The 26869-nt window shown below is 44.9% G+C and overlaps 1 protein-coding gene across 8 annotated transcripts in view; it reads left to right on the top strand.

The window, feature by feature from the left end:
- MKNK1 (MAPK interacting serine/threonine kinase 1) overlaps window positions 1-26869 on the top strand; it is a 42713-nt gene that overhangs the window by 480 nt on the left and 15364 nt on the right. For 6 of the 8 annotated variants that reach the window (XR_009538942.1, XR_009538943.1, XM_060140141.1 and 3 more), the window contains exons 2-8: window positions 4501-4634; window positions 8997-9178; window positions 16755-16861; window positions 19043-19144; window positions 21699-21796; window positions 24550-24629; window positions 26209-26282. Coding sequence is in view for 6 of the 8 variants with exons in the window: in XM_060140141.1 (XP_059996124.1) it covers window positions 16846-16861; window positions 19043-19144; window positions 21699-21796; window positions 24550-24629; window positions 26209-26282 (370 nt within the window). In the remaining 2 variants the exon portion in view is untranslated. The remainder of the gene's footprint in view (window positions 1-4500; window positions 4635-8996; window positions 9179-16754; window positions 16862-19042; window positions 19145-21698; window positions 21797-24549; window positions 24630-26208; window positions 26283-26869) is intronic. The other 2 variants (XM_060140140.1, XM_060140139.1) reach the window with 2 other exon arrangements.

Genomic DNA, 26869 nt, shown 5'->3' on the forward strand with positions numbered 1-26869 from the left:
TGGGCTCAGGGCTCAGACAGTCCAACGTCATGAATAGTTTTTCATGTGAGGAATTTATCATATCTGTGTACTCCATTATTTTAAAGTTAGATGTTTTCATTTAAAAGCCCCTGACATAGGTGGGTCGCTGTACAGTGAGGAGAGAGAATAGTGTCAGGTACCGTCTCTCTCCATAGGGAGTTTCCAGGCTACCTGTCACATGGTCAGTAGCAGATAAGAGGCCATCGCTGGTGACAGGATTGAAGTGTTGGAAGTGCTTGAGTTTGGGTCAGGCAGTCGTGGGTTCAGATCTCACCTCTGCCACTTCCTAGCTGTGTGTTCTCAAGAAAGTCATTTCCCCTCTCAGAGCTTTGGTTTCTCCTGTATTAAAAGAGCTTAGGAGGGTCATTGTGAAGGTTGAATGGGGTTACATGAGTCACCTTGTATGGCACCTGTCATGAATTGGGTGCTGAATATTTGGCACATGAAATGGGTGTGATATCTAGGAATTAGGTCATTTTGGACTGGGGTACTTTAGAGAGGCCTTTGAGGGAAGAGTTAAGGTGACTTAGGTCTTGAAGCCTCAGTGGGATTTATCGGTGGAACTGACCTTGCAGGTTGGGTCAGTGCTTACTGACCAGTGCCCATGTGCCCAGCACTGTGCTGGGCATTTCATATATATTGTTTCACTAGATCTGCAGCCTCTGACCAAGTGCTTTCGGCCCCACTGTACTTAGCTTCAGCCCCTGTAAAGAAGGCTTGGCTGGAAGTGATATAAAGAGGAGATCCAGGGTTGGTTTTTTATGCGGAGCTGGGCCAGGTGGAGACTTTGGTGCTCCCTCCCCAACTTCTCCCGCATCAGCTCTTCCTGTTCTGTGATCCATAGGGTTAATTGGGTTTTTTACTTTGTCTGGAAGTCCTGTTATGCTAGCAGATTTTGACGGTTAACGGGCCTGGCAAGGGAACACCTCTTAAACTCAGATTACATGAAGCTGAACCTGGGCAGTGAGAAGCTCTGTGAAAAGGAGCTGTTGGATTCCAACACATACTTATGAAGCTTCCCATAGTAATCTAGTAATTTGGTTCCTTTTGCATCCTTTTCATGGATGCCCATGTGATCTTCCTGAGACAGTGTTCTCATCATGTTATATCTCTGCTCAGAAACCTTGGTGGGCCTCATTGCCTGCCATATAGACTTTGGACTCTTCAGCCTCGTGGATGAGTCCTTCCATAATCTGTTCCCAAATCTCTCTCCTGCCCTGTTTCCCTTTGTTCTCCCAAACCTGCACCCTGTGGCCCAGGCAAAATAAACTAGTTTTTTTTTTTTTCTCTAGTACTCCCTGCATGTTCCTTTGCCTATATTCCGTCTTCCTGAGGTTCCCACCTCCCCATCTTTCAAGGCCTGTGTCTCATGTAGCTTGTCACTGAAGCTTCTCTGGTCCCCCCTACTGGATTTGTTGCCCCCTTCCCATCTTCCGTAGCAGAGGCTACACCTCAAATATAGCTCTTATTACAGTCTGCTTTGGGATGTGTCACCCCATATGTACTCTGACTACATTGGTGGAAAGGGATCATGTCTGTTTCATACCTCCTCTGCCTAGCACATAGTAGGCCTCTGCAGTGTGTTCAGTCGAATGAGTCAGTGACATTTTTTATTTACCCGCTTTGGTCTTTGTTTTATGAGCTTTCATGCTCAGAGTGGGCCTTTGTGTTCTTCCTTCTCTTTGTGCCTAAGGAGGGCCCTAGTTTAGATTGATGGTGCCCTAATTACAGGCATCAAAGGTAAGAAAGTGCAGGAATTCTGCACAAGGCAGGATTCTTCATTGCTGCTATTGTTTTCAGGCTCTTGTCTTGCCTTTGCTGTGAGTTTTCTTGGCAGAGAGGTGGTGCTCTGTTCAGGAACCTGCACTGAATGTGTTACAGTTCACACAGGGGAAGGTGCACAGGTGGTTTACTAATCAATTGTCCTGGCCTTGCCTTGGTCTTGGCCCCTCTCCTCTGGGAACCAGCAGCTACAATTTTTCCTTGCCAACAGCTTCATTATCTGGAACAGAAGGCTCTTTGTTGATCATAGAAAAATATACCTCGTTGAAGGTAGAAGGAGCTTGGGAACCGTCTGGTTCTACTTCAGTTTTACAGATGGGGAGAGGCCCAGAGAGGGGAAAGGACTTGATCAAGATTGGACAAGACATCAGTCAGTGGTGGAGATAGTACTAGAAGTGAAAAGTCCTGACTCTGTTTTTTCCAGTCTACTACGTTATAATAGAATTCTAACATTTATTGAGTACTTACTATGCGGCAGATCCTGTTTTAAGCGCTTTTTATGTAACATCTCAAAACTCTGTATTTTACAGACTTAGAAACTGAGACAGAAATCATTCAGATCTATTTTCGGGTTCCCCGACTCTGCTTTTTAATATGGTTTTAATGACTGTCGTCTCCTAACCAGTGGGGTGGAACAGTTTAGGAATATTAGTACACTTTAAAAATTGCATGTTGATCAAGTCAGGCAGTGAGAGCAGAATTTTAGAGTAAACTCAGTCCAGGATCTTTCTGTAAAGATGCCCAGTCAGTGGTGGCAAGATTCAGTTTAATAAACGCATATTGAGCTCTTGCTATGTACAAGACCCAGGTATTAAGAAATATACACAGAGGAGAACAATGCATTTCCCGCCCTCCTATAAGTAGTTCTCTTTTTTTCCGGTGCATGTTCATTTTTTTATTAGTTATCTATTTTATACTTATTAGTGTATATATGTCAATCCCAATCTCCCAATTCATCCCACCACCACCACCCCCAGTAATTCTCTTCTTAGAGCCTTCTCCCTCCAGTGTTGTTGGCAAGATAGGTAAGTACATAAATAACTGAAATCAGACTGACTATAGTAAATGTAGTAAAGAATGTAAACAAAGTGGGAGTTTGGGAAAAGGAGAAATCAATCCCAACACGACCGAAGAGGGTCTAGAAAGGATTCCTGAAGGTGGAAAATTTATGTTGGGCCTTAGAGGAGGTTCATTCCTGTAAGAAAGAACAGCTTGAGCAGGGGTCTAGAGGTGGCGTGTGTGTGTGTGTGTGTGTGTGTGTGTGTGTGTGTGTGTGTGTGTGTGTGTGTGTGTGTGTGTGTTTTGGGGAAGAGGAATGGAGTTGGTGAGGAAGGGAAATAGCTGAAATGATTGATTGTGGCCAAAATGTAGAAAGGGGTGTGGGAAGAAGAACGCTAACATTTATCCAGTCTCTACTCTGCTTTGTGGCCAAGAGTATATTAGATGCACTATAATTTATTTAATCCTCAGAATCCTGTAACAAGGAGATATTTAGCCCCAATTTAAAGATGAAGAAACTGGACCTCAGAAAGATTAAAGTGATTTGCCCAAGGTCATGTAGCTAGAAAGTGACAGAGTTTGGTCCAAACCTATGAGTGTTGGGTTCAAAGATCCATGTTCTTTTCATTATGCTGCAAGGCTTAAATGCCATGACTGGGGCTCTGTTTATTCTGGCTGCAGAATGGAGGCTAGTCTGGGGCAAAGGAAGTCTGAGAATGGGTACATCAACAAGGAAGCTGTTGAAATAGTTCAGTCCAGGCTTAAACTGTGAGCCACTGACTTAGTATGGTAGCTGCCTGGTCTAGGTCTGCTTGATTGGTTTACTATGTGAGCATTTTGGCAGCTCCTGTAGTACCATTAATCAGTTCATTGCCATCTCTACTACTAGAATCTTAGAATCAGTCTACAGAGGCTGCTGGCGCCTTGGTATTTCAGGCACAGGTTCTAATGTGAGTTTAACAGTTCATTACAACAGTGCCTGGGGAGGGAGCCCATTTGGCACATACTGTTCCTTCATTTTCTCACCCTCAAATTCAACAAGAATCTATAATGGAGGAAAGAGGACTCCACTTGCAGTCAAGAGGCTGGCATTCAAGTCCTGGTTGTGCTCATTAGAATCTGTGAATCCTTACATCTTAGCTTCTTTCTCTGGAATATGGGGGGTATTTTTGGTTTACATCTGAGATCTCTTCTCTTGCTGATGTCATATGTTGCTTTGTTCTTCCTGGCTTGGGGCAGTATAAGGAAGTAGCTGAGAATATGAACTTGGATTCAGAGGGGCTAAGGTTTAAATTCCAGCCTGTTACCCTTCTTATACAGGGAGACAGTAGTTAGTAGACTCTACGTTGAACTGCCTGGGTTTGAGTCCTGGCTCTGACACTTGCTAGCTGTGTGACTTGGGCAAGTTATATAACCTTCCTGGGTCTCAGTTTCCTCACCTGTAAAATGGGGCTACGTATATAACCTACCTTATGGGGTTGTTATGAGGATTGAGATAGTTTATGTTAAACACTTAGCACAGTGCCTGGCACATAGTAGGTGCTCAGTGGATGTTAGCTTTAATAGTAATACTATTAAAAATTATTATTAATATCCAGTTAGGTATTGTTTTTATAGAAAATATATTTTTTAGGGCCATCTTCCGTACTATCTTACTCTGACATTGTTGCCTTCTCTTTCTTTCCATTGTCTCTTCAGGAAAATTTGAAATACAGCCATACCCCATTTTATTGCACTTCGCAATTATCGCGTCTTTTACAAATTGAAGGTTTGTGGCAACCTTGCATTGTCAGATGATGGTTAACATTTTTTAGCAATATTTTTAAATTAAGGTATGTACATTGTTTTTTTAGACATAATGCTATTGCGTACTTAATCGACTACTGTATAGGGTAGATATAACTCTTATATGTACCAAGAAACCGAAAAATTTGTGTGACTTGCTTTTTTGCTATAATTGTTTTATTACGGTGGTCTGGAACTGAACCTGTAGTATCTCTGAGGTATGCCTATACTAGGTTGTTCCATCACAGGACTGCAAAACATGACATGACAGAAAGTGCCTATAGAAAAAAGGGTCAATTAAAAGTCAGTGGCAGGGCTTCCCTGATGGCGCAGTGGTTGAGAGTCTGCCTGCCGATGCAGGGGACGTGGGTTCGTGCCCCGGTCTGGGAGGATCCCGCATGCCGCGGAGCGGCTGGGCCCGTGAGCCATGGCCGCTGAGCCTGCGCGTCCGGAGCCTGTGCTCCGCAACAGGAGAGGCCACAGCGGTGAGAGGCCCACATATCGCAAAAAAAAAATAATAATAATAAATAAATAAAAAGGGAAAAAGTCAGTGGCTTATTAGAAAATCTTACCCAACTTGTGTTTTCACCCACCTGGTCTCCACAGCAAACAGGAACAGAGCAGCATATTCATTTCCTTTTGCACAGCCTTCAACAAAAGTGCTCAGCGGGAATTCCCTGGCGGTCCAGTGGTTAGGACTCTGTGTTCTCACTGCCGAGAGCCCGGGTTCAATCCCTGGTCCGGGAACTAAGATCCCACAAGCCACACAGTGCGGCCAAAAAAAAAAAGTTTTCAGCAAAACCCCTCCAATTCACTTGTCAAAAAGTACGATAACAGTATCTTTGGAAAAGTGGTGCCTAATTTGGTTCTTCTTTCTCTTTAGCTTCAGCCCCTCTGGCCTTAACTTAAGCTAATTCTTCTTGTTCCATTTTCCATGAATATGGAAAAGTTCCCTCTGATTATAAAGGGAGGATGAAATCAAGATTTTCTCATGAGGACCTTTTGTAGACTTAAAGCCAGAATCGAGTTGGGCCTCATCTTCTCTTCCGCAGGCTAAACAGCCTTGCTTTCTTTTACTTCACTCTTAAAACCTATTTTCCGTTGCTTGGATCACATTGGTCATGCTTCCTTTCTTTTTCTTAGATCTTTCTACTTCTTGGCAGTGACCCAGACTATGCTTAGCTGCTAATAAGAGTCCAACTAAAACAGTTTAAGGGAGGAATAATTTCAGGTGTTTTCATTCATTCATTAACATTTATTGGATGTTTTCCCCATGTCAGGCACTGTGCTAGATGTAGGGGACCCAGAGATGAATCAGACACAGTCTCTGCCCTGTTGCTAGCTCACAGTCTAGGGGGAGATGTGCAGTAAAATGTTACAGGTGCTATGATTGAGTTATGCACAAGTGTGGGAAGCTGGAAATTGTTTAGGGTAGTTAGGTAGATACTGTCTGTTTTGCCTGGCCTATAGGTGAGGACTTCTATAGAGGAGTAGTAAGATATAATGCAGGAGGGGTGGCTTAGGGCAAGACTGTGGAGGCCCTGAGTGACAGCACAGGAGCTTGGTGATTCCAGAGGCAGTAGACCCCCATTAGCCGTGTTGGAGCAAGGAAGTACCAGGCTCAAATCTGGCTTTTTGTACCAAGGACAGATACCATAAGCTTATCTGTCCTATCTGCCCACCGCTGATGGTTTATGGGGGAACCCTTGTTTGTATACTTGGTGGGTTTTTTTGCTCTAAAACTTCTATAGAGAGACTAGTTCTTGACCTCTGAAAAAAGTTCATTCTCTGTACAGCAGGAAATTCATGAATAATTGAGAGAGAGTTGGGTGCCTGGTCTATTTAAGACCCAGTGGCAGACCAGTCTGTGAGATTTGGTCTGGCCGCATTCACCCTTTCCCAGCCCTGTACGAGAAAGAGGTGCAGGAATGAGGAGAGGGTTCCAGGGCTCATATGGGTATTTGGTAAGGAATGCTAAGGAGATTCAGGTAGTGTGAGAGTCAGAAGTTCTTTCTGAGGAGGAAAGGAGGCCCAGTGGAATTTGGAATGGTGTCAGAAGGAATCGGGGCAAACCAGGCACTTAGAATCCTGGGTCATGTGTCTGAAAACCTCCAAATTCTATCCCTGCCTTTGTACTTTGCTCTCAGTTCATTCTCTCCTGCTGCCCAGTTGTGGTTTACAGAGTGTCTGGATTGCTTTCCAGGGTCACAGCTGATCTGGGGAAGCCATATCCCAAGCTAGAGTAATAATTACTATTTATCGAGTGCGTATTATAAACCAGGCACTATGCCATGAACTTGATACACATTAGCTCGTTTAATTCTCACAAAATCCCTGTCATGTAGGTGTTACTGCCCCCATTTTATAGATGATGACAGTGAAGTACGGAGAGGTTAAATATTATGTCCAAGGCTACCACATTAGTATATGGTAAGGCCAGACTCTGAATCTAGGCCTCAAAAGCCCATGCATTTTCTACCTCCCCTGCCCTAGAGTGGCTCCAAACAGCAAAATAACAAAGTCCACAGAGGAATTGTGAAAGTTGTTTTTACTGTAGGCCTACTAGAGGTGTGTGTGTGTGTAGCGGAGTGGAGTTGGTGAGGAAAGGAAATAAGCTGGGTTGGCGTACTATGGCCTACAGGCCATATCTGGCTCACCACTTGTTTTTGTCTGGACTGCAAGCCATTTGCATTTTTAAATGGCTGGGGAAAATTCAAGAGAAATTAATATTTTGTGACACAAAAATCATATGAAATTAAAATTTCAGCATCCATAAATAAAGTTTTATTGAAATATAGCCACAATCACTCATTTTCGTATCATCTCTGGCTGCTTTCGCTCTGCAAAGGCAAAATTGAGTAATTGTGACAGAGACCATATGACACACAAAGTATAAGATATTGACCGTCTGGCCCTTAACAGAAAACAAATTGCCGACCTTTACTATAGGCAACAAGAAGGGACCAAGGGGTTTAAACCTTTGGCAAAACTGAAGGCAAAGGGTTAAAGTCAAGGTGTTCAAGTTTGCCCCTGGAAGCATTGTGGCCATAGGGAGAGGGAACACAACCTGAGCTTCTTTGGGCCCTGGAAATAGTTTCGTTGGGCCACAGAGATTTGTTTGGGAATAAAAGGCACAGTATGAAGGATAATTCTACGTGCTGACATTCTCTTTTGAACAATAAAGAAATATTTTGTGGATGAAGTAATTCATTCAGATATTTACTGGAGCCCTTTTTTGTGCCAAATACTACATTAGGTGCTGGAAATACAAAGATGAAAAAGACATGTCCTTGCCTTTGAGGAGGTTATGGCCTCATGGGAGAGCCACATGTGCATGAGTATAGCCTACTCTAAGCATTACAGTAGTATTTAGATGTGGTTTCAATTAAATGCAGAATGAAGTAGAAAAAAGAGGGACTATTCCTGTAATTTGTGGGACTACTTTCAGTAATTTATGATAGGCCTGGAAGGATGAATAGGTGTTGTTTGCAAGGAACTATATACCAGGCTGAGGGAGAGCCTGCCAATGGGAATATATAGAGTTTATGAGGTTGGAGGAGAAAGCAACATTAGAAATGATTTAAAGGTTCTGTGGCTGGGTGACTGGCAGAATGATATAATCTTATAGAGAAGAAGAGGAAGGAGGAAGGAGGTGGTAGATGGGGGTTGGGGATAAGTACAGTTTGGGACATGTGATCTGAGGTAATGGTGAAACACATCTGGCTTCCAGGGCCTAGAATTCGGATTTAATCTACATTTTTAGAGCTTTTCCATTGGGAAAAGGGGAAGTACATATTCATTGAGTAGAGAAATTGACAAATCAACTTTGACACATGGTAACTAGAGCCATGAGATTAAAAATAGCAGTGGACATACAGAAAATGAAGTCATCAGATGGAAAACTAGCAATAGTTATGCATTTGGCATAAAACCTTATTCTTGTTCATGCCACCTGCTGCTCTCAGCATCTACTTTACCTTTCTGACTCTGGTGCCTCCTGCCTGTGAGTCTTGGACCTAACCACTAGGAGGTGAAACCAGAGCTCATTTATCTCTAAAAAAGTGGACAACAGAAAAGTGGCAGCTTTTACCTTCCATGTGAGTCTCCTCAGCGTACAGAGGTGCCCATATCTGTCATTCAGGTCCAGTTACATCTTTTTGGTTCTGGAATCTCACAATGGAAGCATAATCCGAAAACTTTTACCCAGACCCTTGTTAAATCTTCACATGCTTTGTGTCAGCATTTTACATGCTCCAATTTTAAAGACTGGGGAAATCTGTGATTGCCTTGTGATTACTTACTTACTGGTGTAACACATAGATTTGGGGAACACAAGTTGATCTTTATCTTCTCTGGTCATTTTTTTTAAGTCAGCATTTTTACATCCTTTCTGTTTCTGCTTTCTGAAGATTTTCATGCCAGGTATAATGAAGCGGAGGCCAATGGAAAACTGAAGAATGTCTGCTATGTACAGAGGCCATTGAAACACTTCCTGCAGCTGGAAGACAGCAGCCCCCTGACAGGGGCATTATTGCATTTGGAATTTCAAGTTTACAGAGGGTCTGCTTCGCAAAGTTGGGCAGACCTATAGGTAAGATTGGATGCACATTTTATTTAACCTTTTAGATTGCATCAGGTTGAAATTGCAGATTCCCCCACTATCTGAAAGTAGAGTGTTCCCATGAAACCTTTCTTAAGCAGAAATGGTGTAAAGCAATTATCTTAGGACACATCTTGCTAACGGATGCACAAAATAAATGGAGGTCAAGCATAGATGCTCACAGACACAGTTCCAAGCTCTGTCAGCTTGATGCTGAGTGTAGTTCCTGGGGAAGGAGCTTGGCAGTGCCACTCTCACTGCTCGTGGTGCGTGGTTCCTCTATAATGTTCACTGGAAGACAAATGCTGAACCCTATTTTCACTTTTCACCCTTTCTTGTAAATATGAAAATCCTCTTAGTATGTCTTGAAAACAGGTACATACTAAAGTAGGTCTTTCATAAAAGCAAAGTGGTGTGAAGCGAACTTTCCAAAAGTTGGGAGACCTGTATCTGATATTTCCAGAGGAAGGGGTGAGTCAGAGACTCCAGTGTTCAGCTGGGCAGCTAGGATTAGCTGGGCTTTCTGGCATGCCTAAGACAGTTACTCAGTAGGGTGGAGCACATTTCTACCAGAATAAACTGGCAGAGAGGGTCATAAGGAAAACTATGCAGTGAGGAAAACATATTTATTCCCTTTTAATTATAAAGGTAAAATGACTGTATCATAACAAAACAAAATCAAATACAACAGAAGTATCAAAAGTAAAATTCTGTACCCACTCAATTTCATTCTCCCAAAGTTAACTATTGTTAATAATGGCTTGAGATGTATCTTTCCAGGTTTAAAAAATTTGTGACATATCTGAGGACATTTTGAAGTGTTCTGTATGACACAGTATCCTGAGGTCTCATCATGCCTGGTGGGTTATAAACAATGCCTCATTTGTAGATTGTTTCAGATGAGGGCTAGGTGAGAATGGCTTTAGCCTGTTCTGAGAGTTTTCAGACTTTGCTGCTATGTCACCCTCCTTCAACTGAAGCTTTCCCGGGGCACAGTCCTCCCCTGCTCCCCATCCCCAGCCAGCTTCCCTTCCTGAATTCTCCCCTTCTTTGATGGTACTACTGCTCTTACAGTTACCTGATTTTGGTTAATAAGCATCTATCGAGGTCCCCCTGTGTGCCTGGTTCCATACAGGGCAGTGGGGATAGAGAGAAATTAGACTCCGTGCCTTCCCTTCAAGGAGGATAGTGGTCTTGGACTCCTCCACCATCTCCAGTCATTGGGCAGGACCAGGACCAGCTTTGCCTCTCTGGCTTCATTACCTCTCCCCATCACACCCCTCACCTCTTCCTCTTCCTTTCTATCCCCACCTCAGCCACACACCTTCCCTGCCTTCCTCCGGGTTGTTGCCACAGCCTTGCTCTGCCCTCTCATCCCCCTCCAGCCTCCAGTTTGTTCTGCCATCACAGCTGGTTTGATGGCCCTAAAGCATAGCTCCAGTGGGGCCCAGTCCCTCCCCATTGCCTAGAATAGTGGTTCACAAGTGTGCTGTACAGACCCTGGGGATCCTTGAAAACCTTTCAGATATCTGCAAGGTCAAAACTACTTTCATAATAGTGCCAAGATGCTATTTGTTGTTGCAAAGCAACAGTGGGCAAAACTGCTGATGCCTTAGCGCGAATCAAGGCAGTGGCACTGAACTGCACTAGCAGTCATTGTATTCTTATTGCTATGCACTCACAGTTTTTAAAAAATGCCGTTTTCACTTAAGTATGTCCTTGATGAAGCAGTAAAAGTTATTAATTTTATTGAATCTCAGCCCTTGAGTACACATCTTTTTAATGTTCTGCGTGACACAGTGGAAATGCTCGAAAGCACTCCTGCTGCATACCAAAGCACAGCGCTTGTCTCAAGGAAAAGCACTTGTGAGGTTGTGAACTGCAAGCTGAACTACCTACTATTTTCATTTTTCCTTGAAAGAATGACTGACTGATGGTTAGTGAGGCTAGAAAGTAGACAGGCACTGGATGTTGGAGGGCCTTGTAGGCCATATTAATAAGCTTGGATGAGCTGACTTCAGCCTTTTTCAGCTTTTTATACAGTCCTGCTTACACAAATCCAGTCCTTTACTCCTACTTGCTATTTCTTTCTTTCTTTTTTAAAAAAATTAAGGTATAATTGACATAACAACATTATATTAGTTTCAAGTGTACAACATAATGATTTGATGTTTGTGAAATAATCACCACAATGTCTCATTAGCATCTATCACCATACATAGTTACAGAATTTTTGTGTGTGATGAGAACTTTTAAGATCTACTCTCCTAGCAACTTTCACATATGCAGTACAGTATTATTAACTGTAGTTGCCATGCTGTACATTCATCCCATGACTTATTTATTTTATGACTGGAATTTTGTACCTTTTGACCCCTTTTACCCCCAATCTCACCTACCCTCCACCTGCCACCTCCAGGAATCACCAATCTGTTCTCTGTGTCTATAAGCTTGTTTTTTGGTTTTGTTTTTAAGATTTCACATATAAGTGAAATCCTGCGGATCATATAGTATTTGTCTTTCTCTGTCTGACTTATTTCACTTAGCCTGATACCCTCAAGGACCATCCATATTGTTGCAGACTGCAAGATGTCATTCTTTTTTATGGCTGAATACTATTCCATTGTATGTATATGTGTATGTGTGTGTGTATCTCCCACTCTTTATCTGCTCATTCATCAGACACTTAGGTTGTTTACTTATGGGGAGCAGATATCTTTTCAGGTTAATGCTTTCATTTTCTTCAGAAAAATACCCGGACGTGGAATTGCTACGTCATATGGTAGTTCTGTTTTCCTCCTTGCTATTTCTTAAGTACACACTCCCTTTACCCCCTGCACCATTCCTGCTCTCATTCCTTCCACCAGGTGATGCAGTGACAGCTCTGAAGGCTGCATATGATCCCAGAATCAGAACCGAGGAAGAAGGTGGGCCTGAAGCTAGACCTTTTGCCCCTGGGAATCTTACCATCCCAGCCCTGTTTGAGGCCTGTTGTGAATCACCACCCCTCTGGCACCTTAGTGGGCCTCAAGCTGCTTTCACTGTAGTTGAGTGAGAGACTGCAATCTGCGTAATGCCGCCCAGCCCCACTACACACTGGACTCTGCAGCAAACCTGTGAAATACCTTAGCCCCTTGGAATCACATTAACAGACCGTCCTTTGATCAGGACAAGCTGATTTCACAGGGGGACTCCTTTCATCCACCGTGTGTTAAATTTGACTAGCTTCCATTTGAGTGTACCCTTGACCTTGTCCCGTACGTGGTAGTGATACCATCAGAAACCAAATCAACCAACTAATAGGTCAGACAAAAGAAGAATACAGTAGCCTTGTCCTGATACCAGAACTGCCATGGAATAATGTGGTTGGACTGGCTTGTAGCTCATCCTACAAAACAGGCCAAAACACAAAGCTATCTCAGAGCAAGGAGAGGAAACTTCTGATAAATTAGATTTTAGATTAATATAATCGTGATAATATGGTCGTAATGCCCTTGTGTTTAAGCTGGAGCAGTGCCACCCAACCTTTTGGACATCGTAGCACACAGAAAATGATGTTGTTCAGCCTGGTGAGAGGATCAATATCTCACTCACAGCACATCAGTGGGGAGGCTCTGTGCTAAGGTTTCTAAATAAAAGCATTCTTGTTGGTGCCCAGCTAACTCTGACTGGCTGTCCCCTTCTGCCTTTCAGCATTAATGTTTAAGTATGCTGTAATAGTTAAAAGCTTGAATTCTGAGCCAGACTGTTTAGATTTAAATCTCAGCTCTGCCACTTACTAGCGATGTGATCATGGCAACTTACTTAATCTTTTTGCACCCAGTTTCTTCATCTGTAAAATGTGGATAATAATTATACTTACCTCATAGAGTTGTGAAGGTTAAGTAAGTCAGTATATGTAAACTGTGGTATTTGTAAAATGCCTAGAACATTGCCTGGCATGGAGTAAGCACCATGTGTGTGTACTACCACTACTATTACTACTGCTTCAGAGAAGTAAGTGTCCCGGGCTAGTCTCCCCATTCCTCCTCACTGCCTCCTCCTCTGCTCAGATTTCTTAATCTTGGCCTCTTCCTTAGGAGTGTCCATCCCCCTTCCTTTCATTTCCTCAGTTCCCTTTCGTTTTCTCAGTTCTCCATTTGTTTGGGGGCCCTCAGCCAGCTGATGACTGAGAAGGCAGATGAATTGATAATTACCCTCATCAGCTTACTGTCACCACTATTCCTTCTCTAGAAAGCTCTAGCGACTGAGGGAACTAGCTGTCACATGTTGGGAAGTGAATCATAGATCTTGAAAAGAACTCTAGGGTGGTTGGGAGAGGAGCATGAGCTGTTTGTCAAGCTGAGTTAGCCAGCAGAGTCATGTTCTTGGGGAAGAATGATCGTCTTTGGTGTGACGTACCAGATGTTAGAGCTGGTTAGTTCTCTCTAAGCTCTACCAAAAGGTGGAGAACAGATCTGGTGCCTTTTGGGGGCCATGTGGCTCATAAGACCTCATGGAGAAATGACACAGTTCTTTCAGAAGGGGGGCCTTGAGGTCGACTTGTGGGCTGTACAGTGGCTCGGTACTGGCATGTTAGGAATATCTGTGGCTCTGGTAGTCCCCCCAGGTGAGACCCCTCAGCCGCTCCTCATCTGCTCTGTGGGCCCTCTCCCCGTGAAGGAGCCAGGTTGGTGGTTGGATCTGTATCTTTAGCACCTACTACGCCTCCAATGAATACCTGTTTTACAAAGAAAGGAGAATATGCATCCCTACACTCACTTTAATGGAGAAAACAAGATAAACTTATGCCTAGGAATAGAAACACATAATAGTGATGATGGTGATAATACTATGGTGGTGAAGCTGCAAATGATCTGCCCCTGCTCACCCCTTCAGCTGACTTGTCATCACTCCCCACATACTCTATGCTCCAGCCAGCCTGAACAATTTGCAGTGGCACTAGCCGGCCATGCTGCCTCTCCTTCAGGCCTTAGCTCATGCACCTCCTCTGTCTCTCTTCCCAGCCCCCACCCTGGCTGGTTCCTGGCTGGTTCCAGCTTAGCTGTCCCTTCTTCTAGTGACCAAACTGGTCACTAGTGACCTATAGTGAGTTAGCCGCCTGTCTTTTGCTCCACAGCACCTGGTACCCCTGTCATAGCACTTGTCCCACTGAATTGAAATCGTTTTACATGTCAGTGGATTTAAATTCCATAAGGGCAAAGACTGTGTCTTCTCTTATATTCTCACTGTCTAGCACTGGACAATCAGTAGGTGCCAAATAAAAAACAGTATTTGTTGAAAGAGTAAGTCAGCAGTGCTTTCACTTCTCCTTTCTTATTTGATCCTCACAAAAGCCTTGTGATCTAGGGAGGCCAGGCCTTACTCTGACCTTATTTTGTATATGAAGAAACTGATACTCAGAGAAACTAAGCAACTTGCCAAAGCTCACACAGTGTGAAGACCAGGATTTGAAAGGGTGTATCTCAGGTGCAGATGTTCCGTGCATTATTTGGGGGTTTTTTCACAAAGTTTTTCCTTTTAAAACATAGCATTTATAAAGATAAAAGTTAAAATGCCATTTGTTGTTTTTCCAAGATTATAAAAATTCAGGGCCCCAATATTCCTGAAATGTTTTTTCTTTACCTGCTGTTGAATTTCAATATAAAGAAATCTAGGTATAATTTGTAAAACTGTACAATCGGACTCTAAATTCCAGTGTGCATTGGAGAAATGTTACTGTGTATTTTGTTAAAAATGAAACTTGACTGAAACAATAATAGCACTTAAAAAACAATTTGGAGAATACTGAAGAATATAAAGAAGAAAATAAAAATCACCCTATCACACAGAGAAAACTACTATAGATAAGATGTGACCTGGACTTGAAAGGGCAGCATTGTGTTTGAATCCAAGTTAAACCACTAACTAGATGTTTGATGTTTGGTAGATAATTTAACCTCTGAGCCTCAGTTTCCTCACTTGAAATATGGTGAAATATTTACTTTGGAGATTAGTGTAAGAATTAGAGATAATGTATGTAAAATACCTGTGCTTGGTACATAATAGGCACTCTTTCAGATTGTAATAGTTTAACAGTTTTGTGTATTTCTGTCTAATCTTTCTACTCTGTTGTATGTGCATACAGATTTATGCATACATATATTTTTTTTTGTTTTTTGGGGGGTTTTTTTGCGGTACGCGGGCCTCTCACTGTTGTGGCCTCTCCCGTTGCGGAGCATAGGCTCCGGACGCGCAGGCTCAGCGGCCATGGCTCACGGGCCCAGCCGCTCTGCGGCATGTGGGATCTTCCCGGACCGGGGCACGAACCCGTGTCCCCTGCATCGGCAGGCGGACTCTCAACCACTGTGCCACCAGGGAAGCCCCATATATGTTTTTCTGAAGTGCATTTATATTAAGTAGCTCACTGGGTCCTCACAGCATTGCTGGAAAGGGCAGGTATTATTTTTAAACCCAACCTGTAGATGAGGAAACGGAGACGCTAAGAGGCGAAGTAACTTGGTCTTGGTGCTATGTCTGGTAATATCTGAACCAGACTTTCACTTAGGTCTCCCGATGCCAAGCCCACGAGCCTTCCCTGTCAGCAGTGTGCTTCCTCTCCAGCTCTACCTCCGCGGATACACAAGTAGTGGACCGACCGCCGAGCCTGGCCCAAGAGGAAAGCAAGGGCTGGAGGCAGTGAAGTGCTGGGAGCCTCCATGCCAGCTGAGGTCTGTCTACAGACATGAAGGAAGTGCTCACTCCCTCCTCTGAAATAGCAGACACATCGCCCAATCCTATAGCAAAGACCAGGCTTCTTGCTAGAAAGTTAAGGACGTTTTGAGTCATAGGGCTTTGTTGAGAGGGAGTTTATCAGGGAATTCATAGACTGAGTAAAGCCTTACTCTGTGCTGCCTGCAGGGCAAAGGTGTACCTACGTTTCTTTCAGCGTGTGCACTCGTTACCTAGAGGGCCTGGGTGACAGGCCTGCACCTAACCCCGAGGATGTGCATCCTCTCATATCATTCTCATTTCAGTACACGTTTTCTGATGCCTGATACACGTCTGACACCACACCACGACTTATAGGAGACGCAGAGATGAACAGGCAAGGATAGCCCTGGCCTTTAGGAACAGTAGAGAGAGCTCAAGGCCAAATAAAACCAGTGCTCTAGTATAGCTGCTAGCAGGGTGTTTGGGAACAGAGGATGGAGCACCGGATTCGAGCTCTGTGCAGTAACACCATCTATTTGCATAGATTTCAAAAGTGTTCGTGCAAACCTTAACTTACTCTAAGGTGGGGAGACTTTTGAGCTGGGTTTTGATGGCTGAGAGGAGTTCTTAGGCCAAAGGAAGGAGGTAAGCCAGCTTGATTGTGGAGCCTCACACCCTGAGGAAGCCTTTCTCAAATGATTGCATGCATAATAAACTAAGGTCCCAATAGAGTGTATGGACAGGCTCCAGGTGAAGAGCTTTCAGCCCTTTGGTAAGATTATGACACATCTCCATCCTGCTCCCCCCGCTGTAAACAGGGAAGTTAAGCATGTTTTTTTCACTTCACTGTCTTCCTACATTTTTTTCTTCCTAGTTTCAAAAACAACTCTCCTTCAACAAGTTCTGTTTCCAAGGAAAGTCTTAACCATTTGTCCCTTCTGGCGCACCCTCTTCCATTGAAATCCATGCAGAATAGACCAGGTACTCGATCTTTTTGTGTGTGAAGCCATAAACTCTAATACCATGTATGCGGCAGTGCTCAGAGGTATGCTTCTTCCACGAGAGGCTCCCTCAGCCCTGCTGTGGTGAAAACCAACTATAAATTGCAGCTAACGGGGTTTTCTAGCTAGAGTCATAAGTATGTCTGCGCGTCCCCCATGAACTATAACACCGCCAGCTGTCTTGCTGCTCCTCTCCATTGCTGCCTTTGGGCTGTTTTGCTTGTACTTTGGCCCTCCTTCAGAGTGTGGGCAGGGGAAGGAGGAAGAGAAGTGAATCCCAAATCTGTCCCCTCTGCACTCAGCTCGCAGTGCTGGTGAGAAAATAGATGGGGTGGGGAGGGGTGCCACTGGGCACCTGCACTCAAGGGCAGGGCAAGAGGGACAGTGGTCCCTCCTTCTCAGCCTGCTGTCCCAATGGCCAGCACCCCTCTCCTGGGGTCCTGGAGACGAGTGAGCCTTGTTTCATTTCTGTAGAATTTCTCACTGTGTTGGGCAGCTCTTTTCCTTTTGATTTCCCTTGGTGAGGGTGGATCTTTGGCTGCTGCCGTTTGAGTTCGGTTCTTTGAATTCATAGCATGTCGCAGTCCCCAGGTATATCTTGTGCTTGAAGCTGTTGGCTAGAGTAATACCTGGAGATCCTCTGTGGATTCCTTTTCTCCACATGTTTATCTTCTCTAAAGTGTAAATGAAAGTCTACTGTCATCAGATCCTGAAAATGGGAGGAAGAATGCAGCTCAATTGAGCTGTCAGACACTTGGCTGCCTAACCAGGTTCTGGATTGTGGTATTGAAACGCGCCATTGTTCTGTGTGCTTTCTCCTAATGGTTGTGTGTACTTGCTTCTGAGAACAGTGTGCAGTAGACGTGCGTAGGCTCTAATCAATCTTCCTGAGCAGACTTGCCATTTTTCTGATCATGTTCAGCTGGGGTCCTCTGAGAAGAGAGTGGGCCTTTCCCCTCAATGGGCAAAGAGCCAGCTTCCATTTCAAAATCTCAGAAAAAAAAATCCAGCAACCCAGAGCCTGTGTTTATTGAAGGTTGGTCTAAAAGTCACTCACATTGTATGCCCCATCAGTGCTCGACCGCCTCTATTTTAGAAGGATGTAAAGGTTTAATCACCCTGGTGGGGATTTAGACCCAGAGACTTCAGAGAAATCTTATTATTTCTCACTGCAGGCGAAGAGTATTAAGGCTCCACTCTGGATCAAGGGCATGGCATGTTCTATAAGTAATTTATCTTTAACATGGGAAGGCCCTTACTCCAGTGTCTTAGAAACAGGACTATGATTGGCTGCTGGTTCATTATTCCTCCTTTTCTCTTTCCCCCTCTCAGTCTTCATGCTTATTCATTCTGTCCCCACCCTTTCCTGCCCAATCTGTCCAATGTCTGAATGTCTGCCTCACAAATCCTCCCTTTAAGGTGGGGAGCCAGGTGCTTGCCAGAGAGATAATAATGTTTTTGCAATAAATGACTGCATCCAGCAACCCGGTGTAGACCCGTCAACTGCAGGCTTCTGAATGGACCCTACCTGCCTCCTCTCAAATAAGGAGCTGAGGAGGGAGGGTATGCGCTGGCCTCCCAAGCACTCAAGTCTGTGCTCCTGGACATGAAGGAATTTAGGGCCATCCTCAAACCCACCCCCTGCCCTGTTGTACCGTCACAGAGGCAGCCTCCACTGAGGGCCTTTTGAGTCCCTATGCACATCCACAGGGATGTTACTGAGCAGCATGCGATTTCATTTGCATGGACCCCCCCCCCGCCCCCGCAAACCCGCCTCCCTTCCTGCTTAAGCTCCCTGGGTCCTGCCTTTCTGGTGCTGAGGCTGAAGGAGGATGTCACATGTGGGATTCTGCTTAAGGATTCGTTGTTCAGTTTGGGGGCAGATCTAAATCCATGTGCTAATGAGCTTGGTTACAGCAGGCTTCTGCTATCCTCTTTTAATCTAGCGTATCTGTCTGAGTTCCTTTCCACAGTTAATGATCTATAATGGTTTTGCTTTTAGTTTTGCCTCTTGGGTTGAAACAGATAAATAGCCCTCATAGATATTTTTAAAGTGTGAGTGGAAAGCTCCTGGGTCCCCCCCTCCTTTTTTTCCTTTTGGGTGAACTTATAGCCTGATCAGTCCAGTGATATTTCCCTTCTATCTCCTCTTTTCTCCCAGAGATGGGCAGCAGTGAACCTGTTCCCATTGCAGAAAGTGACAAGAGGAAGAAGAAGAAGCGGAAGGCCCGGGCCACTGACTCCTTGCCAGGAAAGTTTGAAGGTTGGTCACTCTCTTTGATCTCTTAGAGCTGAGTTGGTGGCTTCCCAGGCATGGGAGGAGTGTCCTGGTAGCCCAGGGGTAAAGGTCATAGGATGCATCATCTTAGAGCCAGCTTCATGGTTCTCCGTGTGATAGGCATGAAAGATAGGGGTGCGAGAGTTTACGGAAAGGGGTGATACAGAGTGCAGGGATGGGAAGAGCTCTTGGATGGTGCACAAGCCTCCTCTGAATGGTCTGAGCATTTCATCAGGGAGCGGAAAGGCCAGTGTGTCACGGTTGCACGTGGAGTGAGATCGCCTGGTATGCTTCAGCTGCTTTTCAGTTGTGATCTTTCCCTCAGCTGGTCCTGGAGGAGCTGCCGAGAGGTAGAACAGGCATGTCAGAGGAAGAGGGAACGTCAAGGGCCATGGCTGCAAATGAAACTGAAATCTTCTAGGGAATTCCCTTACGGTCCAGTGGTTAGGACTCTGTGCTTTCACTGCCGTCGCCAGGGTTCAGTCCCTAGTTGGGGAACTAAGATCCCGCAAACCACGTGGCGCGGCAGAAAGAAAGAAAGAGGGAGGGAGGGAGGCAGGGAGGGAAGAAGGAAGGAGGAAAGAAAGAAAGAAGGAAAGAAACTTCAGTATTCTATAAGCAGAGAATTCAGCTTATAGAGATTGCAACTACTTGTGCTGGATGAGTTTGACTCTGTTTAATAGTGCATGTTGTGTTCAGGGGACACGATGTTGAGTTGTCAAACATTTTGAACAGTGTGTGTGAGGCACCAGGCTCAGTGCTGGTCCTGTTATCACTGGGCACCAGATGGGATGAAGTGACTCATTGGACACTCCTGCGAAGGACTGAAAGGATAAGTAGCTCCTCCTAGGAGTGACCGAGCCCCCATCATCTATTTTGTTTCTTTCATTGTGAAACTTGAAATAGCTTCTCTTTACGGTCCCTCTTACCAACACTACAGACATACTAGTGAACTGACTGTTTTGTAGAGTGGTCCTAAAAACAAGCCCTTTATGAGTCAGGAATATTGGACCTCCAGCCACCAACCTATCCTGACACACGCAAAGGCTAATACCCAAGTGTCCATTGTAAGAGAAGCACGTCATTTAAAATACTTACAGCTGTGAGACCAAACCTTGATGGAACCAACAGGGTGCTTAGTGTAGGTTTTGTCTGTTTGTCTTTAACAGTAGATGTGTGTGCATGGCAGAGGGGGTTGGGGAATGAACAAAAGTCCCAAGGTTTTTTAGAATAGTTTCCAAATCAACAGGTTTTCCTCTTTCAATGAACACGAGAGTATTTCCTGTTATTCAGGGATGGCTTGTGCAGTTATGGGGTTTCTCATGACTAAGAGTGATAAAATCTAATTTCATGGTTAAAAGTATTCTGCTCAGTAGTCTGTGGGTTTAAATGCTAGGCTGCCTCAAGAGGAAAAAGCTGAAGAATGGAGACCAAGGGAGGAGAGGCCTCGGCAGAGACCATGATAGAGCTATGGCTTCCTTTGGAAGGGGGTCAGAGAGCTTGTGCTCTTTGTGAGGAGCGGGCCTTGGGCAGGCCACCTAAATATACTTTCACCCAGGCCTATTGCTGTGTTAGAGCCACTCTGACTCAGCACCCTAAAAACCTCAAGGCATCCGTTTGCATCTTACTTCTATCTCCTGTTTCCTGCCGGTGACTTCTGAAAATGTCTCAAAAACCTCCGACTTAGGGCTTCCCTGGTGGCGCAGTGGTTGAGAGTCCGCCTGCCGATGCAGGGGACACGGGTTCGTGCCCTGGTCCGGGAGGATCCCACATGCCTCGGAGCGGCTGGGCCCGTGGGCCATGGCCGCTGGGCCTGTGCGTCCGGAGCCTGTGCTCCGCAATGGGAGGGGCCGTGGCGGTGAGAGGCCCGCGTACCGCAAAAAAAAAAAAACAAAAAAACCTCCGACTTCCATTGTGTGTGGTATAAAATAAAACAGTGCTTTATTCCCCTTTGTATCACCAGTCCCTAGCACAGAGCTGGGCACATAGGAGGTGCTCAACAAATGAGTAAGTGAATGAATGATGTCCATTCAAATCACATCCCTTCTGTGAGGATCCCCCAGACTCCCTCAACAGATTTAACCTTTCCCTTCCCCCGCTTTTTTTTACTATGTCTTGTCCCTCTGTGATAGTAGAGTGCTGACCACTGCCCGGTTTATTCTGGGGTCACTTGTGTATGTGTCTGTCTTCCCCACTGGATCGTGACTCTCAAAGGGCAGGGACTATACTTTATTCCTCGCTGTGTCCCCATCGATGTCGTCTGGCACATAGTAGGTACTCGGGAAGCATGTGCCGAATTGAACCTCTTTCACTGACCTCATCTCTACAATGAGGAACAAGATCCTTCAGTGATGTGGCCTGGTCGTTGTGAAGCCGAGTCCCAAGGCGGCTGGGAGCACTAGACTCTCGTCATTGAGCACTGCAGAGTCCTCGTGCGCCTGCGCTGTCAGACTGGGGAAGCCAAGTGACACAGCTCTTCTTTCCTTCTATGCAAAGGGGTGACTCATCTTGTTATTCTTCTCACCCATTTCACCTCTAGATACGTACAAACTGACCTCTGAGCTGCTTGGAGAGGGAGCCTATGCCAAAGTTCAAGGTGCCGTGAGCCTGCAGAGTGGCAAGGAGTATGCTGTCAAAGTGAGTGTCTCATCTGGATGCCAGGCTTTACTTTGCAGGTAGTCAGTCTTAGCTTGTCCTAAACCAGATAAATTTTATATTCTGCGATATAGTGGCTTAATAAGAACGGGAGCTCTGAAGCTGGATTCACTGGATTCACTGGTTTCTCTACTTACTTGCCGTGTAACATTGGGCAAGTTACTTAACCTCTTTGTCCTTCAGTTTCCTCATCTGTATAATGAGTGTAATAACAGAACCGATATGGTATATAGTATTGTCATGAGAATTAAATAAGTTAATATGTGTGAAGTGCTTAGAACAATGCCTCTAATGAATGAAGTTAGCTTCAGGGAGCAGACAGTCAGATTTGGAATTAGAGGGCCTATCTGAATCTCTCTTTTGACAAACTACTACTGTTTGACTTGGGGCAAGTCACTGAACCTCTTTCAGCCTCAGTTCCCACATCTCTAGAATGAAGATAATAATACCTGCCCTTCCTGTCTCAGGGAGTAGTTATGAAGATGAAAACAAAAATGAACTGGTAGAAGTAGAAACATTTTATAAATTACAAGATGCTATACAAGTGATGTAAGCAATGTGGTGATAAGGACCGAGCACTCAGCTGTGTGGCAGGAGAGGTGACTTCCAGCTGCATGACCGTGGAGTGGCTCACCATACCCCTCTGTGCTTCCATTTGCCGACTCTACATGGAAGAAGGGATGGATCTAGAGCAGTGGTTCTCAAAGTGTGGTCCCTGCACCAGCAGTACCAGCATGGCCTAGGAACTTGTTAGAGATACAAATTATCTGGCCCTATCCCAGACCTCCTGAATCAGAAACTAGAGGTAGGCCCCAGCAACATTAATTTTAACAAGCTGTCTGGGTGATTCTGGTATCCAGCAAAGTGTTCAAATCATCTGCCAGAGCCACCAGGTCTAAGTGCCGCCTCATATGGGCAAACCCAGCCAAATTGGCTCCTGAAAGAAATGTTTCTTCTTTTAACCAACTGGTCATAGTCCTAGTCCCAGCTGGATTTATAAAGGAGAACACTTCTGCTAAGCCATGTCCCTTTTTGCTGGAGTGTTGCTTCATATGGTAACAAAAGCATTATCTCGATTCCTTGTTGGAAACAGGTCAGTATAAATTACAAGTAATTTTTTTAAAAAAATATGCCTAAGTGTGGTAAAAAACACAAATGTAAATTGATTTTCAAAGATGTGAATACATTTATGGATGACAGAACTATTTCTTCAAGACTGCCCTTCTTCATGCTCCATGGCATCTTTGGGCAAACACCAGACCTGGGCTTGGCAATTCTTTGGTTTCAGCAGTTCTGCCCATGTCTCATGTCTCTTCTGTTCTTTGAAAGCTCCCCAGACGTGGGCTACTTCTCCAGCCTGGCTCCACAGTACTTGGTTTTATTAGGACTTTCCCTACAGGCATCCAACTGATGAATCCTAGAGTCTCACGGTTGGAATGGAATTTCAAGGTAATCTGGTCCTCAGCCTCCCCCGTAACTCTTCACATAGTTTTCCATGTTTGGCACCCACCACCCCCATCTCTGGTAGCAGGAGCTCATTACCTCCTCAGAAAAGTATGCCATTGCTGAATAGTTGCCGGCGAGGAAGTTCTTCCTGACTTTGATCTGCTTGGTGAACAAATGAGCTGAATAGCTTCTGTGCCCCAGCACCTCACCTCTCTGACAGCTCAGAAAATGGGTTCAGTGGTCTACTAACAGACATGTACTTGTTTAGAAAATTACTTGATTGTGGATGTTTGTGCTGCTGCATATTGGAGAAGTGTGAAGTGTCCTTGACAGCAGTCTTGGAATGAAGGAACCAGATGTCTGTCCACTCCGCACGTGGAACTATAAGGCAGAGCCAGCTCTGCAGAAGACTTGCCCACAGGCTCTACTAGCAACGGTTTGGGGCTCTGGATGGGTCTGTAGAGATGTGCACGGTCAGCCAGTCCCTGTGTAAACCACCTGCTCAGCTGTTGGCTCCCGCATTCCTTCAGTCAGTACTTGCCAGGCATCTCCATGTACAGGTGGGGAGGGGGAGCAGCCCACAGTATCGTAGGAGAGACAGAGCCTCTAGGTTCTGTGAGAAAAAGCTGTGTAGGATATAAGCAGGTATAGGATAGCAAGGGCTTTGGAGGCAGCTCTGGGCTTGAATTGCAGCCCTGCCACTTACCAGAGCTGTGGGCAAAATGTTTTACCTCTGCCTATCTTTCGGGATTGTAAGGATTAAGGATTAAGGATTAACTGAGATTATGTACCTAAATGACTTAATACGGTGCCTGCCAAAGGTAGATTCTCAGAAGAATTGCAGAGGTGGCATCTGAGCTGGGCCTTGGGGCTTTAGTTCCTCTTCACTGTATCCCTTATTCCCCTTGCTCTTCCTCCAGCACTAGAAGATCCTTTAGTAGAGCTTGTAAATTCTTATCCTTAAAGCAGACAGAGATGTTTTCAGGGTAGGAGTTTGGTAGAGCTGGTTCTTTGTCTTGCTGGCTGCCTCGGTCTCCCCTGGGCGGCTGGGGGTAGCAACCTCACAGGCTTCGATGGTGATGTACTTGGCCAGAGTCAAACAAGCCCAGGTGGGCTAGAAAGCCCTGGGGCCAGTCGGTTGCTTTGCTGACAGAGCCACAAGGCCTACTCCAGACTTGCGCTTGAAACTGGATTTGGGCTGAATTTGGCCTTGCACTGTCCCAGAGGGCACCCGCTGAGGGGTGTTTTGACCAGGTGGGTGTATATGACAGATTTTATTTTTCACACAGATCATTGAAAAACATGCAGGACACAGTCGGAGTAGGGTATTTCGGGAGGTGGAGACGCTGTATCAGTGTCAAGGAAACAAGTGAGTATAGTGTTGGGTTACTTGCTGCTTCTCTGGGGGGATGCTTGGCTGCAGAAAAGGAAGTTATTCTTACCGTCTCCTGACCCCAGCAGTTAGCTCTCACTCTTTCCCCCAGAACTGTGTATAACTCCTTCCATCTTTCAGTGTTTAGAGAGAGAGAGAGAGAGAGAGAGAGAGAGAGAGAGGAAAAGCAGCAGCAGCAAAGAAGCTGTCTTCTATTTAGGCTGAAATACTGTACATATCAGGAATTTATGCCAGTTAGAAGAGCAAGCAATCTGAATCAGTGACTGCTTGGGAAAAAATGGGGTTTTATTTCTTTCAAGCGCCTGTGGAAAGCAGGCTGACTGAGTGTTGCCTAGTAGAAATCTGTAGGGACCTGCTTTAGTTAATAGATGAGGATGATGAGAACTATTAAGATTATTTGCGCTTTCTGTTCCTAGCATATTTATATACGTGCAGCTACTACTAAGGGTCCTGAAACCTTGTTTCACACTCGTTGCTTGATAACTGGGCCAAGGTGGTGTCTAGCCCCATCTTAGTCTACTCACCACCCTCTCCAAATGAATGGCTCTCCCACTGTGGCTTTAAATCAGGGTGACCTCTAAGACGCCGCTCCCCACTCTCTCTCCCTCCATGGCAGGGTCAGCAGGGAGCCAGTGGCCAGTATTGATGGTTTTGTCATTAAGCTTGGAGGAAGGGGGCTGCTGTTGATTTAACTCCAGGCACTGCCTCTACAGTCTTCTTTCAAATTAGGCCATTTGGCCATCTTATTCGGACGCCCTTTTGCTAGTAAATGTCCGGTGTCTCCCAAAATGGTCAGCATTTTTTATGAGGAACAGATTTTTATTTTCAGCCCTGCAGCTTCTGAGTTCAGCATTACAGACTCTACTTGGTTTATTTCATTCTTTAAAAGAAAAAAAGCCCCCAACACCTCCAATATCCAGGCTGGTGGCTTCCCTACTGAGTTACAAGACGACCTTGTTGGCAGAGCGCAGTAACGCTCAGGCAGGCAGAGAGTGCTCACCGGGGAAGGCCACAAGTGCTACAGTGGCCGGGAACGCAGCCGTTTCATTAAGTAGCGCTTAGCAGTTAGGGCCTAGCGGTGCCCACGTTAGGCCCCAAGTCTATTTGACAGATGTTTCCATTTTCTCCAGGCAATGTAAATACTGCCCCGTGATTTATGGGCAAGAGGGAGGGCAGGTAATTATTTGCTGCTTGCCTCCAGGACACACACCTACTATTCAGTGTTATTAGCCGCAATTGCTTCCAGTCGGCTGCAGATTTTATTCAGTTTAATGTGACTGGGACTTTTTTATAACTCTACCTAGTGGGTTTTAGGGTTGGGGTTTGACAGCACAGACTTGGTGAAAACACCAGAGACTAAACATTATGGAAAGATAAGGTGACCTGAATCTTGCTAACACCATTGGCTACTTCTCAAACATGGGGCTTTAATAAGCATTCTGATTTCAAGTTGATTTCTGCCCTGTTATAGGGCATTGGTTTTTGTTTTGTTTTGTTTTTTCATTGTGTATTTGTAAGTGGGCTTCAATATATAATACTGTTTTCCCTATTTAAGGAACATTTTGGAGCTGATTGAGTTCTTTGAAGACGACACAAGGTTTTACTTGGTCTTTGAGAAATTGCAAGGAGGTACTTACTGTTGAGTATGTGTTTGGACTTCTGATTAAGACCCAGGGCGGTGATCATCCATCATGAATCCCAGAGACTTCTAAAATGAGTCAAGCTAATAAAAAGGATGAAGGACTTAAAACTGCCCTTGATTTGGGAGAAGGGAGGCCGGAGGGAAGGATGTAATTAGCATTTTGCAGAACTCAGAATGTCACCTGTGTGGACTTCTATTGCCTTCTCATTATAATAGGACTCATATATAGATACATGTAGTCATCAATTTATCAATCCATTGTTTTGATACATTCACTATTTAATGAAGTTAATTATGGGGTAGGAGCTCTTGCATTCATTGTGAAGTCTAAAAAGGCTCACCAGAAGGTACCATCCTTCAGATGGACAGATGCCATTCTCGACCGTCACCACTGTCTCCCACACACATGATCACCGGAATATATATTTAAGTTGCTTTTCTGACATAGAGAAGCCCTTTCTCTCCCCGTCACTCACCCAGCCCTAGGAAGCATTTGCAAGGTGAAGGTTAGGGAGGATGTCTGGAGCCTAGTCTAGTGGAGGGCTACATGGAGGGGTTTGGTGGTTAAGGGAGC

This window comes from Lagenorhynchus albirostris, chromosome 2, assembly GCF_949774975.1.
Source record: "Lagenorhynchus albirostris chromosome 2, mLagAlb1.1, whole genome shotgun sequence".
NCBI lineage: Eukaryota > Metazoa > Chordata > Mammalia > Artiodactyla > Delphinidae > Lagenorhynchus > Lagenorhynchus albirostris.